The 14,761-nt window shown below is 38.9% G+C and overlaps 1 protein-coding gene across 2 annotated transcripts in view; it reads right to left on the minus strand.

Annotated features, from left to right (window-relative positions):
- Positions 1–14,761, minus strand: part of LOC143648163 (zinc finger protein 705A-like) — a 76,460-nt gene that overhangs the window by 19,004 nt on the left and 42,695 nt on the right. For both annotated transcript variants that reach the window (XM_077117794.1, XM_077117784.1), the window contains exon 2: positions 418–528. In XM_077117794.1, the coding sequence (XP_076973909.1) occupies positions 418–429 (12 nt within the window). In that variant the 5' untranslated portion in view covers positions 430–528. The remainder of the gene's footprint in view (positions 1–417; positions 529–14,761) is intronic.

A 14,761-nucleotide genomic window follows, 5' to 3' on the forward strand; every position in this document is an offset into this window, starting at 1 on the left:
TGCAATGAATGCACCTGCATTCAATCAACCTCCCCACTGACTGTTAACTTCTGCTCTTACACATCTCTATCACAATGTTCACTGTATGCCATAGGAAACTTCAAGCACTGACATGATCCATGAGCGCACCATTTCTCCAATGAGGTCATGGGTAGTGTGATAAAAACAAAACATCTCTCATTTCTTCAAATAATACACAACCTTAATGGAGTCTGGAAAATCTGTAATTATTGGGAGGAAGATTATATACTATTGAGTCCCAAACTAATGATAAGTATTCTGAGAGTCTGGATAAACTAAAGTGAAGCTCAGATCCTTGAATAGCTCATGAAAGACTCAGAATGTTTAAGCTAAGATGAGAAATCACCTGATCTGCTGGCAACAGATGTAACTTTAGTTGAAGAATTCCATACTCACCCGTGGTTGCATTGTCAAGCTCAGGTGGGCAACTGTCTTCCTTTGGATTTTCACTCACAATCAGGTAAGGAGTAGGTGAGCAAAGTGGTAGGTGAGCCAAGTTGAGCAAAGCTGAGAAAGGAGACAGAAGCCTTCAGACTCAAGTCTTAACCCCAATTCCCAGACTCACCTATCATAAATCCCAAACCACTCACCAAGGAGTAAACCCAGTTCAATTAACAGGAATATGAAGCACACACCAAAAGAAATAATCAGAGTCCTCTCCTCTCTCAGGGTCAAAATGTAGGAGGTCCTGGCTTCTCTATCAAATAGTGAAGATATGAATAACTTCACCTTACAGATAAAAACATGAAAATCACTGAACTGTATCAATTATACTATGGTATTCAGCGACTTAATTCCATCTGTGATTCCAAACATAGGAATTTCTGACCCACATTCAATCTGGAATTAAGTCTCCAACATCAGAGAAAGAGTGGATTTTCTCAGATATATTTAAGCTGGGCTGAGGCACTAGTATAGGTTCTTCAACGTCCATCCCTATCCCCTGGTCACTCCCTCCCTCAATGCTTTAAGCTGTACCTGCTGTTCTGGATACAGTTCTCCTAAATTATGCTGAATCTTCCACATGTGAATTTATAACAATTTAACTCCCTCAACACTAAGTTCTAAATCTCGCCTCAATGAACTTCGATATCAACCAAGAATCTTAAGATATTTAATTATAGGATAGATATATTCAAAGCTTTGATCAGTATGGAAGGATCAAGGCTCCCATTATGCAAATATAATCATGAAAATCCCCTATAACAGAAAAAAGCAGAAATACATAGGTGACAACATCATGGTCATGTCCCACAATCCTCATAGGATTAGAAGGCTCAGTTGATAAAGAACGAAGAAAATGAGAGAAAATCTATTTGCTCACTCTTGTTTTTTGTGAAGGGGTATCTGAAATCCTATTTATATATTAGTCATCATTTGCTGTGATATCTCACATTTCATTATTTATATACATGAACTGATGTGCATAATGTAATTTCATCTCTAAAACATCATTAATAATTACATGCATTTCATGGAAAAATGATAATGTGTCATAAACACAGGTAGGAATAGCTTCCTCATTTTTATGTGAAGTCCAGTGAGAAAATGCTTGTGTTAAATACAGAGAATTACCTATTTTTTAAAGGATTAATCCACATACTAACCCTGATGGTAAAGGTTAATTTACCCCACATATTTCCAGAGAACAATATTTCTAATGTCCCTTATTTATGTCATCAGTCAATAAATATCTGAGCATTTACCAGATGTACCTCCACAAGAAGTAATTCTAATTATCTGCTGTTCTAGTTTGAAAGCTGCCTGCATGCGATATACCAGAAGCAGAATGGCTTTTAAAAAGGGGAATTTATTAAGTTGCAAATTTACAGTTCAAAGGCTGTGAAAATGTCCAAATAAAGGCAAGGCTATGAAAATGTCCATTCAGTGCATCCAGCTTTAAAGTGCTGGAAATAATCTAATCAAGTTTCAACCTATAGTGCTGAATCAGGATTTTAAAAATGGCTGCTTCCACAAGATGGATTAGGATTAAAACATGGCTTTTCTAGGGTACATAATCCTTTCAAACCAGCACAATACCCATCAGACAAAAGGACTTTCAACGAATCCTTCCTGAATAACTCTATTTCAAATCCTTGCTTGTCCTGTAATGGGTGACTCTTTCCATCTTTGGTTAAATCCTCACATGGGGCACTATTCTCTGGGGTTTCTCTTTCTGGAAGCCCAGAATTTTCCAGACCATCAATTTCTGGTTTCTTTATTTACAAGAGTTCAGTTCTCAGCTTATCTCTTACCTGTCACTTTTCACTATGAGCTGCAAGGAGAAGCCAGGCCACACTTTCCACATTTAATTTGGAAATCTCTTCTGCTAAATAGCCATGTTCATGGCTTTTAAAATCTGCCTTCCATCTAAAACCAACGCTCAGTTTTGATAAATTCTCTGCAACATTAAAACAAGGGCCACTTGTTAGGTAGCTAGGTTCAGGTGTCAACTTGGCCAGGTGAAGGTGCCTGGTTCTGTTGCTGTGGACATGAGCCAATGGTACACGAATCTCATCTTTTGCTCATTACATCTGCAGTTGGCTAGGAGGCATGCCTGCTGTAATGAACAATGTTTGATTTAATTGACTGGTACTTAAATGAGAGAGCTCAATGTAGTACAGCCCAAGCAGCTCAGCATACCTCATCTCAGCACTTGCAGCTCAGCCCAGGCCTTTAAAGATGCAGAAAGAAATCATCCCAGGGAAAGTTGTTGGAACCCAGAGGCCTGTAGAGAAGGCCAGCAGAGATCACCTTGTGCCTTCCTTCATAAGAACGAACCTTGGTTGAAAGTTAGCTGCCTTTCCTCTGAAGAACTAATGAAATAAATCCCCTTTTATTAAAAGCCAATCTGTCTCTGGTGTGTTGCATTCTGGCAGCTAGCAAACTAGAACAGCTGCCTTCCTTCCAGTTTGCAGTCACACATGCATCAATTCTGTTTAAGGCCTTATCAGAGGTATCTTTAGAGTCTGCATTACTACCAACAGTCTCTTCAAAGCATTCTAGACCTTTTCTATCAGGTTCCTCACAGTTTTTTCAAAATATTCCCTTTATGCATTTAAAAAGCCATTCCAACAGTTTGGCATTTGCAAACTGCAACAGCACTCCACTTCTCTGGTATCAAATTCTGCTTTAGTTTGAAAGCCACCAGAATGCAATATTACCAGAAATGGAATGACTTTTAAAAAGGGCAATTTATTAAGTTGAAAGCTTACATTTCTAAAGCCATGAAAACGTCCAAATTAATGCCAGGCTATGAAAATGTTCAAGTTATGGCATCCAGGGAAAGATAACTTGGTTAAAGAAGGCCAGTGATGTTTAGGATTTCTCTCTCAGCTGGAAAGCCACATAGCAATGTATGCTAGCTTCTCCCCAAGAATACACAGTGGCTTCCTTGAGGTTCTGTCCATTCTGTTGGCTCTGTACATTCTTGTGGCTCTGTGGGTTCTGGTGGCGCTCATGGCACTAAAGCATTTTCCAAAATGATTCCCTCTTAAAGACGTCCAATAAGCTACCCAACCCTGAGACAAATATACAGTGAAACATTCAGAAAGGTCCCACCCAACAATACTGAATAAGTATTAAAGGATATGGCTTTTCTGGGGTACAAAATAGCTTCAAACTGGCGCATCCGCCTTGTCCATTTTTGATTCTGACACAGCACATTTGGGTCGAAAAGCATAGTCAAGATTCTTAGTGTTTTCACATTTATCTTGATAACTGAAACATTTGTCCAAATCCTATGATCACTCTAAGTCTCATGGTTTTAAATCTCACATGCTCTAACATTTCACATTTCTTTCAGCTAGATAGGATTAAACCCAATAATCAGATGAATGATGTAATCTGACAAATCACATGGGGTTAGTAGGAAAATCTCTACAATTATTCCTGCATTTATATGCATTAGTTATTTTTTCTTTCTCATTGAATAGACAAGTTATCCCTGATTGATTTGACTGCATCCATCTGAATTCCTGTTTTTCTATTTCTTGAGAAACTGTGTTAGTAATTACAACATGAATCTTTCCAACACCTTTTCTTATCACAATCAATTCCTTCATCACTTAATTCATTTTCTTTTCTACACTGAAATAAAATGTCCATGTACCAATTTCCTCTCTTATGCCTGACACAGAATTCCTCCTTTCACAATCAAATTGCATGACCATTTTTACCCTTTCCTCACACTGCTTTCAAACATGAATTACTAACATTATTAAAAATACCTCAAATAAATCATCTTACCATCTCCAATGAGCTCCCCATAAATAAATCTAGTCTGTTGGTCTCAATATATAACTTGGAATCACAAAACAATTGAACATGACCTGATTTTGGAAACTCTTTTTCCTAGACTTCTCTGACATCTCAGTCCCCTGAGTATATTCAAGCTACTCTAGTCACTCCTGCTTCTTGTGTTCTGCATGGCACTCCTCAAACAATATTAAAACATCTCAAGACTTAGTGCTATATATTCTCTTATTTCTGGAGTTGAAGTAACTGAGAAAGTAAAAAAAAAACCAAAACCAATAAAATTTGAAAATTTTAAGTTACTACTTAATAAAACAATAGAAATTAACAATATTTATAAAATGGAAATGGGTAAGGCCAGCTCACACTTCATTCTTCAGAAAACTCTCCAGAATGCAAAACTAAAAGGGGACATTGAAGTCAACTCAATTCCAGAGAACATTAAAACTGCACTCTTCTCCCAATGTTCTGAACTATTCAGAATCTTTTTTATGGGAGAATTCAATCTCTATAATATTCCATTTGTATAGAGAACAATATTTAATAAGTGAAATGAGTGACACATTGCAGGGCACAAACATTGATTTCACAAATACCGAATCTGATCAGGGTTTCTCTCCACGGGACACATCATGCTTACCTTGATTGGATTTACAAGATAAATTAAAATAAATTCTCATACAATATTGGAAAACAGAGGATGATGTTAATAGCTAATGAAATTAATTTACAGCTCAGTCTTTATAAATATACAGAAGAAATATACAAAAGTCCTAAAGAAAGTACAGAGAACTAGATATGCTGGTTCAATATCAACAAGGCTTGAATTGCCTAAATGAAAGATGGGATTAAAAATAAATCATTACTGGGTGCTGTGATGGTGGCTGAGTGGCAAAATTCTCGCCTGTCATGCCGGAGACCCGGGTTCATTTCCTGATGCCTGCCCATATTAAAAAAAAAAAAAAAAATCATTACCTTCTCACCTATGTGCGACATGATACCCAGTATTGAAAATCTCCCTGAAAATATGGGATGACTTCCAGGGATGAGCCTCACCCTGGCACCATGGGATTGACAACGCCTTCCTGACCAAAAGGGGGAAAAGCAGTGTAATAAATAAGGTTATCAGTGGCTGAGAGAGTTCAAATAGAGTCAAGAGGCTATTCTTAGCAAGCTTTAGCTAGATACTGATATTTACCATGGTTTGCAAACCCCCAACCAAAACTATTCCTGCCAACCTTATGTGAGGTTCTACAAAGGTTCCACACACTATGATTACTTTCCAGAAACCTACAACGTCCAGATGGGTTCTTAGGTCAGGTAAGTCCTGAAAACCAGAGGGACTGGCCTCTCCAGAACATTAAGTAGTTCCACCACCCATCCCTTCTTATCAACAGCCCTTTCTAACATGAAAAAGTTACAATGGGCATAGCCCAAATACTCCTAAAGACTGGGGGAAAGATCAAAGGAGAAGGTGGAGTTCTAACAGAGAAGATATGATTTAACAAATGAGTATGATTGCTGAATCATCATATTGATAATTCTTGCCGTCTCCAGTGTCTTGGAGCAGTTAGAGGTAAAAACCTAAAATTGTGGAACTGCAGCCAATACTGAACTCTGACAAGGTGGAGTTCTGGAAAGATGGCAGAACAGGATAGGTTGAGTTCATCCCTGTTCCAAAGAACAGCTAGAAAAGTGACAGAAAGGTGGCTGGAGACAGTGATTACAGGGTGTAAGTGACCTGAGAGGGCCTTCTACACCACATCGGGAGACCCTGGAGGCAACAGATGAAGAACTGAGATGCAGAGAACCAGAGACCATCCAGTTAAGGCAAAGAGCCTAATGCACCCCTTTCCAAACAGAAGACTGGAGCCCTCAGGACTGCACAGACAGGGAGATGGGGACAAGAAAGTAAGCCAAGCCACGTTCCTTGAATGCACCACCTTCACAAGTGCCACCACTGCCCTATAACTTCCCTGACTTCACATGCACATGAACCCCATCACCTACCCCCTACAGTGCTCCAAGCATCCATGCCTCGACCCCACCCTGCATATCACTGCCCCACACTCCAGCCCTGCACACACCTACCCAAGCCCAACCCACCTCTCCTATGCAAGCAAACAGTCTAGCCCCTCCCAAGACCTGTATACCTGTGCCCAGCCCCTCAATGCCTTCTCCACTCCCTGCCCATCTGGGCTGGGGGTGCATACCTTCATGCCCAGGCCACATATGCCCAAGCCCATATAGTTGCACAACTCCACCCCAATCCCCAAAGTTTGCACACACATACATTAGTACCTGGCCCCCGGATCTGCACACGTGTGCACCCTGCCACAACCCCTGAGCTCTAGGCAAGAGCTGACCTGTGCATCTGGGCCAAGCCTGCCCCCAGCCCATATGGCTGCAGCCCCGGCCCACTGCGCCTAAGCTCTGTGCATACGCACAGCAGGGATCCACCCCCAAGATCTGCGCACACCCATACATGCATACAGCCACATCTTCTTTGCCTGGAGCCCATGTATGCATGCAAGAGCCTTTTGATCCATGCACCCCAAGACCCTGCCCCACACATATGCACACCATTGTCCCAACCTCCAGCACAAGCACCCTGCTTCCACACCTGGTAAATATGCATGTATCCATGTGTGCTACACAGCCCCCAAACTGCACACGCATGCACCCCTGCCCCAACACCCACTCACCTCTGCACCCATGCCAGAGCCCTGCCTGTCATCAACCACCCCTGACCCACTTCCCGCCACCCCCGTGACCTATGCTCCGCCCCTACACACTCACACATCTTTATCCTGGTGTGCCAGTCTGAATCTGTGGTGGACCCCAGAAAGCCATGCCCTTTGATCCTCATTCAATATTGCTGGGTGGGAGCATTTTGAATGTTTCCATGAAGATGTGACCCACCCAATTGTGGGTGGTAACTTTTGATTAGATGATTTCCATGGAGGTGTGTCTCCACCCACTGAAGGTAGAGTTGCTAGCTGGAATCTTTTAAAAGAGGAAACATTTTGGAGAGAGTCCCTTTTTGGTAGAGCCATGAGAAAGCCAGCAGACACCGCCATGTTCGCCATGTGCCCTTCCAGTTGAGAGAGAAACGTTGAACACTGATGGACTTCTTGAACCAAGGTATCTTTCCCTGGATGCCTTAAATTGGACATTTCTATAGACTTGTTTTAATTGGGACATTTTCTTAGCCTTAGAACAGTAAACTAGCAACTCATTAAATTACCCTTTTTAAAAGCCATTCTGTTTCTGGTATGCTGCATTCTGGCAGCTAGCAAACTAGAACACCTGGCCCCACTGGAGCCCTCCCCTGTGCAAGGAGACAGCTGCACTCTGCACTCCCCGTGCTCCAACCTCTGTGCCCAGTACCCCAAACTCTGATACCCACAACCCCCATGTTCCACGCGCCCACTCATATCCTATCTGCGCAACAGCCTCCATGTATCTGTGCAGCAACCCCAATCTGCCTCTAGACATGCCCTACCTGTGTCTACCACACCACATTCTGCTCCTGTATTTCAAGGCCTGCCTGAGTTGTACCCTGCCATCTCAGCCCCAGCACCCCACACCCCACACTCAGAGTATCAGCATACTGCCCTTACTCATGCCTATACCTGTACTGCAAACCGTCACCCTACTGTCGTGCCTGGCCCCACACCCAGTATCCTGCTCCATATCCTACCGCAAATACAAAGCTTTAGACTACCAAAGGAAACTGTGCCAGTTTGAAAGGATTATGTACACAACAAAAGTCATGTTTTAATCCTGATCCATCTTGGAAGACAGCCTTTCTTTTATTTCTATTCAGTACTATAGCTTGGAAACTTGATTGGATTATCTCCACAGAGGTGTGACTCACCCAGTTGTGGGTGTTCACCTTTAATTAGATGGAGATATGAGTCAACCTATTCCAGCTGGGTCTTGATTAATTTACAGGAATCTTTTTAAAAAGGAAGCATTTTGAAGAAAACTTCAGAATGATGAGAGAGCCACAAGAACCACCAGAGCCTATACAGCCACAGACGTTTGGAGATGAAGAAGGAAAATGCCCCTGGGGAAGTTTCATGAAACAAGAAGCCTGGAGAGAAAGCTAGCAGACACCACCATGTTCACCACCTACCTTTCCAGCTGAGAGAGAAATCCTGAACTTCATGAGCCTTTCTTTAGTGAAAATACCCTCTTGTTGGTGAGTTTATTTAGACATTTTTATAAACTTGCTTTAACTGGAACAATTTATGCTTTAAAACTGTAAATGTGTAATTTATTAAATTCTCCTTTTTAAAAGCCATTTCATTTCTGGTATATCGCATTCTGGTGGCTAGTAAATTAGAACAGAAATTAACAACCAAAGTAACCCTATCAAGATATTTACATGCTTCAAAGGCAACAGATGTTCACTAAGCATATCAAGACGCAGACAGATATAGCCCAATCTAACAACCAAATTAAAACACCAGAGGAGATGCAGCCTTCGGAACAACTAATCAAAGATGTTCATACAACTCTACTAAATAAAATCAATGGGATGGCTAATGACATAAAGAAGATGAAAAAGACACCAGAAGAGCATAAAAAGAACTTGAAAGAATAAACAGAAAAACAGCACATATCATAGAGATTAAAGACACTGTAAGAAAAACAGCAGATATCACAGAGATTAAAGATGCTGTACACCAAATAAAAACATACTGAAGATATAAAACAGCATATTTGAAGAGGGAGAAGAAAGAATAAGCGAACTAGAGGACAGGACAACCAACTGATTTTGAAAACTCAAAACAGCAAATTGCAAACATTTGAATTGGAACTCAGGGAAATGATGGACAAAACAAATATAAGAATCATTGGTGTCCCAAATGGAGAACATAAGAGTAAAGGGCTATGAAGATTAGTGGAAGAGGCCTTTCCCAAGACACATACTAATGAGTCTGTCAAATGCTGAAGAGAAGCAGAAAATCCTGAAAGTGTCAAGAGAAAAACAATCTACTATGTACAAGGGAAACCACATAAGACTGAGTTTGGACTACTCAACTGGCACCACAGAGGTGAAACGATAGTGGTAGGATATATTTAAGATCCTGAAAGAGAAAGACTTCCAGTCAAGAATTCTGTACCCAGCTAAACTGTCCTTCAAAACTGAGGGAGAATATTCTTAACATACAAATATTCCATGCATGGTGTACAATCAATGGTGCACATGGTGTACAATCAATGGCTCACAATATCATCACATAGTAGTATATTCATCACCATGATCATTTTTTAGAACATTTGCATCACTCCAGGAAAAGAAATAAATAGAAAAAACTCATACATACCATACCCCTTACTTCTCTTTCTTATTGACACTAGTATTTCCATCTACTCAATATATTTTGAACTTTGTCCCATTTTTTTCTATACCCCTCATCACTCCCTTTCATTGTTCACTAGTATTTCAATCTACTAAATTTATTTTAACATTTGTTCCCCCTTTATTACTTATTTTTAATCCATAATGTTTACTTCTCTATCAGTATCTCAGATAAAAGAAGCATCAGACACAAGGTTTTCAAAATCACATATTCACATTGTGAAAGCTATATCATTATACATTCATCGTCAAGAAACATGTCTACTGGAACACAGCTCTACAGTTTCAGGCACTTTCCTCTAGCCTCTTTAATACGTCTTAAACTCAAAAGGCGATATCTATATAATGCATAAGAATAAACCCCAGGATAACCTCTCACCTCTGCTTGAAATCTTTCAGCCACTGACACTTTGTCTTATTTCTCTCTTTCAGCTTTCAGTCAAGGTTTTCTCAATCCCTTGATGCTGAGTCCCAGCTCATTCTAGGATTTCTGTCCCATGTTGCCAGGGAGGTTTACATTCCTGGGAGTCATTTTTTATTTAATAAATGTTATTTAATAAACGTAGGATTTCTGTCCCATGTTGCCAGGAGGTTTACACTTCTGGGAATTATTTTTTATTTAATATAAATAAACTAAAAAAAAAACTGAGGGTGAGATTAAAATTTTCACAAACAAATGCTGAAAAAACTTGATAACAAGAGGTCAGTCCTACAAGAAATACTAAAGAGAGTTTTGCTGGTTGAAAAAAAAAAGACAGGAGAGGGAGGTCTGGAGGAGGGCACAGAATTGAAGAATACTAGGAAGGGTAACAAATAATAAAAAAGAGAAAGAGGGAAAAGAACATATAGATTTGACAAATAAAATTCAAAGGATAAGATGGTGAATTCAAGAAATGACTTACAAAAGTATGTAATGATATTGTGAGCCATTGGTCGTACACTATGTATGGAATGTATGTGCGTGAAGATTTTTCAATAAACGTAGTTTCAAAAACAAAGTATAGGAAAAAATATTTCTTTACAGTAATAACTTTGAATGTTAACAGTCTAATCTTACCAATTAAAAGACAAAGATTAGCAGAATGGATTAAGAAATAAAATCCAGCTATATGCTACTTACAAGAGACTCATCGTAGACACAAGGATACAAATAGACTGAAAGTGGAAGGACAGAAAAAGATGTTCCAAGCAAGCTGTGCCCAAAGGAAAGCAGGAGTAGCTATACTAATATCAGACAAAATAGACTATTTCTTAATACTATTTTTTCTTGATATTTCCACTGAAAAATCTTCGTACATACTTTACATATGTGGTGTACAATCACTGGCTCACACTACCATCACACAGCTATGCAATTCAACACCATGTTTTTTTTTAATAACATTAGCATCACTCCAGAAGAAGAAAAAAGAAAAACTCATATATACTATACCCCTTACCCCTCCCTCTCACCTACCACCAGTATTTCCATCTACCCAATTTATTTTACCCCTTGTCCCTCCCATTATTTATTTATTTTTCATACATACTTTTTTACTCATCTGTCTATACCCTGGACAAAAGGAGTATCAGAACAAGACTTTACCAATCACACAGTCACACTGTAAACGTTTCTTTATAAAATAGTCTTCAAAAATCAAGGCCACTGGAATATAGCTTAACAGTTTCAGGTACTTCCTTCCAACCATTCCAATACAGCATAAACCAAAAAGGGATATCTATGTATGCATAAGAATAAGCTCTAAGATAACCTCTCGACTGTCTTCAAAATCTCTCAGCCACTGAAACATTATTTGGTCTCATTTCTCTCTTCCCACTTTTGGTTAAGAAGGTTTACTCAATCACTTTTTGCTGGGGCCCGCTTCATCCTGGAATTTCTGTCCCACGTTGCCAGGGAGAGTTATACCTCTGGGAGTCATGTTCAACATAGTGCGGAGGGCAGTGAATTCACCTGCCAAGTGGGCTGAGACAGAGAGAGACCATATCTGAGCAAAAAAAGAGATTTTCTGGGGGTGCTCTTAAGCTAAATTTTAAGTAGGCATAGCCTATTCTTTTCAGAACAACTCTCATAGGGGCAAACCCCAAGACTGAGGACTTGGCCTACTGATTTGGTTGTATCCACTGCTTTAACAAACATCTGAAATTCTCCAAATGGGAAGCTGAATATTTCCTTCTTCCTCTCAAGTCTGACAAAGAGATAAAAAAAAAAAAAAACCTCTCCCTTTGGTCTCACACAGAAGTTGAAGTTTCAAAATATGGACAATATTATCCTTTACCCTGTATTCTGATTTACCTTACTCCTATGCAAATCAGCTTCATTTACATCTCGACTCAAAGGGTAAACACTTCTTCAACTTTTTAAACAGTCCATGTATTGGGTACTGCTGACTTTCATAGCATCAGAGCTCTAATTCTGACTCACAGGTGTCACATAAATACTTGAAATTTCTGGGAATGACCAGGTTATAAACAAACAGCTCAGTATCTCAGAATTTAGAAATAACAGTTGTATCTCCTGAATATATGTGACTGCTGTAAGAGGTTACAATCTAGGACCCTTTACAGTAAGTCTTCCCTTGATAATTCACTCTACTTATATTACCCTACTACAATTAAGTAATTTGTCCTATCCATTTCTCAGTTTTTACAATCAGCTCTGTTGCACAATCTGTAGTCTTTCAGCACCTACTGCCCAATCTCTACCCTATTTCTATCACCTGTGTTCTTTTTTAATTTTTATTGATAAAACCAAACAACAGACAAACGCGAACATTCTTAACATATGAACATCCCATATTTGGTGCACAATCAATGGCTCACAATATCACCACATAGTTGTATATACATCACCATGATAATTTCTTAGAACATTTGCATCACTCCAGAAAAAGAAATAAAAAGAAAATAGAAGAAACTCATCAATAACATACCCCTTACCCCACCTTCTCACTGACCACTAGTATTTCCCTCTACCCAATTCATTTTAACATTTGGTACCCCTATTTATTTATTTTTAATCCATATTTTTCACTCATCTGTCCATACCGTAGACAAAAGTAGCATCAGATACAAGGTTTTAACATTCACAGTCACATTGCAAAAGCTATATAATTATACATTCATCTTCAAAAAACGTGGCTACTGGAACACAGCTCTACAGTTTCAGGCATTTCCCTCTAGCCTCTCGAACACATCTTAAACTAAAAAGGGGATGCCTATATAATGCATAAGAAGAACTTCCAGGTTCACCTCTCAACTCTGTTTGAAATCTCTCAGCCACTGACACTTTATTTTGTCTCATTTCTCTCCTCTCCCTTTTGGTCAAGAAAGTTTTCTCAATCCCTTGATGCTGAGTCCCAGCTCATTCTAGGATTTCTGTTCCACATTGCAGGGAGATTAATCTGTGTTCTAAACTTCAATTCCCCAAGTTCCCTCATTAATGTTAGTTTATATTATTGAGAACATACAGTATCTGTCCTGTTATTTCTGGCAATTTTCACTCAACACGTCCTCATGTTACATCTACATTGTTATTATATGCTTCATGACTAGTCTATCTTACAGCTGTGTAATATTCCATCAGATGTATATATTACAGCTTGTTTAGCCACTCGTACATTCACAGACATTTGGGCTGTTTCAGTGTCTTGACAATAGTAAATAACACTGCTATAAGCACTGGTGTGAAAATGTCCATTTGTGTCCTTGCCCTCATACCCCCTGAATACCTGGTAATGCGACTGCTGGATCATATGGCAATTCTACACTTAGCTTCCTAAGGAACCATCAAACTGCCTTCCAGAGCATTTGTACCATTTTACATTTCCACCAATATTGGATAAGTGTAGCTCTTTCTCCACATCCCTCCAGCACTTGTTATTTTGTTTTCTTTTGATATTTGCCAGAATTCTATTTTTTTTACATATGCAATCAGTAATTCTTAATATCATCATATAGATGTATGATCATCATTTCTTAGTACATATGTATCGATTTAGAAAAAGAAATAGCAAGACAACAGAAAAAGAAATAAAATGATAATATAGAGAAAAAATACAACTAAAAAATACAAAAATATATAAACAAACAAAAACAAAAACAAAAACTATAGCTCAGATGTAGCTTCATTCAGTGTTTTAACATACAAACTACCTACATTACAATTAGGTAGTATTGTGCTGTCCATTTTTTTTTTTTTTAGAAATCATACCATTCTACATATGCAATCAGTAATTCTTAACATCATCACATAGATGCATGATCATCGTTTCTTAGTACATTTGCATCAGGTTAGAAGAACTAGCAATACAACCAAAAAAGATATAGAATGTTAAAATAGAGAAAAAAAATAAAAGTAATAATAGTAAGAACAAAACAAAACAAAACAAAAACCTATAGCTCGGATGCAGCTTCATTCAGTGTTTTAACATGATTACTTTACAATTAGGTATTATTGTGCTGTCCATTTTTGAGTTTTTGTATCTAGTCCTATTGTACAGTCTGTATCCCATCAGCTCCAATTATCCATTATCTTACCCTGTTTCTAACTCCTGCTGAACTCTGTTACCAATGACATATTCCAAGTTTATTCTAGAGTGTCGATTCACATCATTGGGACCATACAGTATTTGTCTTTTAGTTTTTGGCTAGACTCACTCAGCATAATGTTCTCTAGGTCCATCCATGTTATTACATGCTTTATAAGTTTATCCTGCTTTAAAGTTGCATAATATTCCATCGTATGTATATACCACAGTTTGTTTAGCCACTCGTCTGTTGATGGACAATTTGGCTGTTTCCATCTCTTTGCAATTGTAAATAACGCTGCTATAAACATTGGTGTGAAAATGTCCGTTTGAGTTTTTGCCCTTAATTCCTTTGAGTAGATTCCCAGCAATGGTATTGCTGGGTCGTATGGCAATTCTATATTCAGCTTTTTGAGGAACCGCCAAACTGCCTTCCACAGTGGTTGCACCATTTGACATTCCCACCAAGAGTGGATAAGTGTGCCTCTTTCACCGCACCCTCTCCAGCACCTGTCATTTTCTGTTTTGTTGATAATGGCCATTCTGGTGGGTGTGAGATGATATCTCATTGTGGTTTTGATTTGCA

Source organism: Tamandua tetradactyla, chromosome 1, assembly GCF_023851605.1.
Source record: "Tamandua tetradactyla isolate mTamTet1 chromosome 1, mTamTet1.pri, whole genome shotgun sequence".
NCBI lineage: Eukaryota > Metazoa > Chordata > Mammalia > Pilosa > Myrmecophagidae > Tamandua > Tamandua tetradactyla.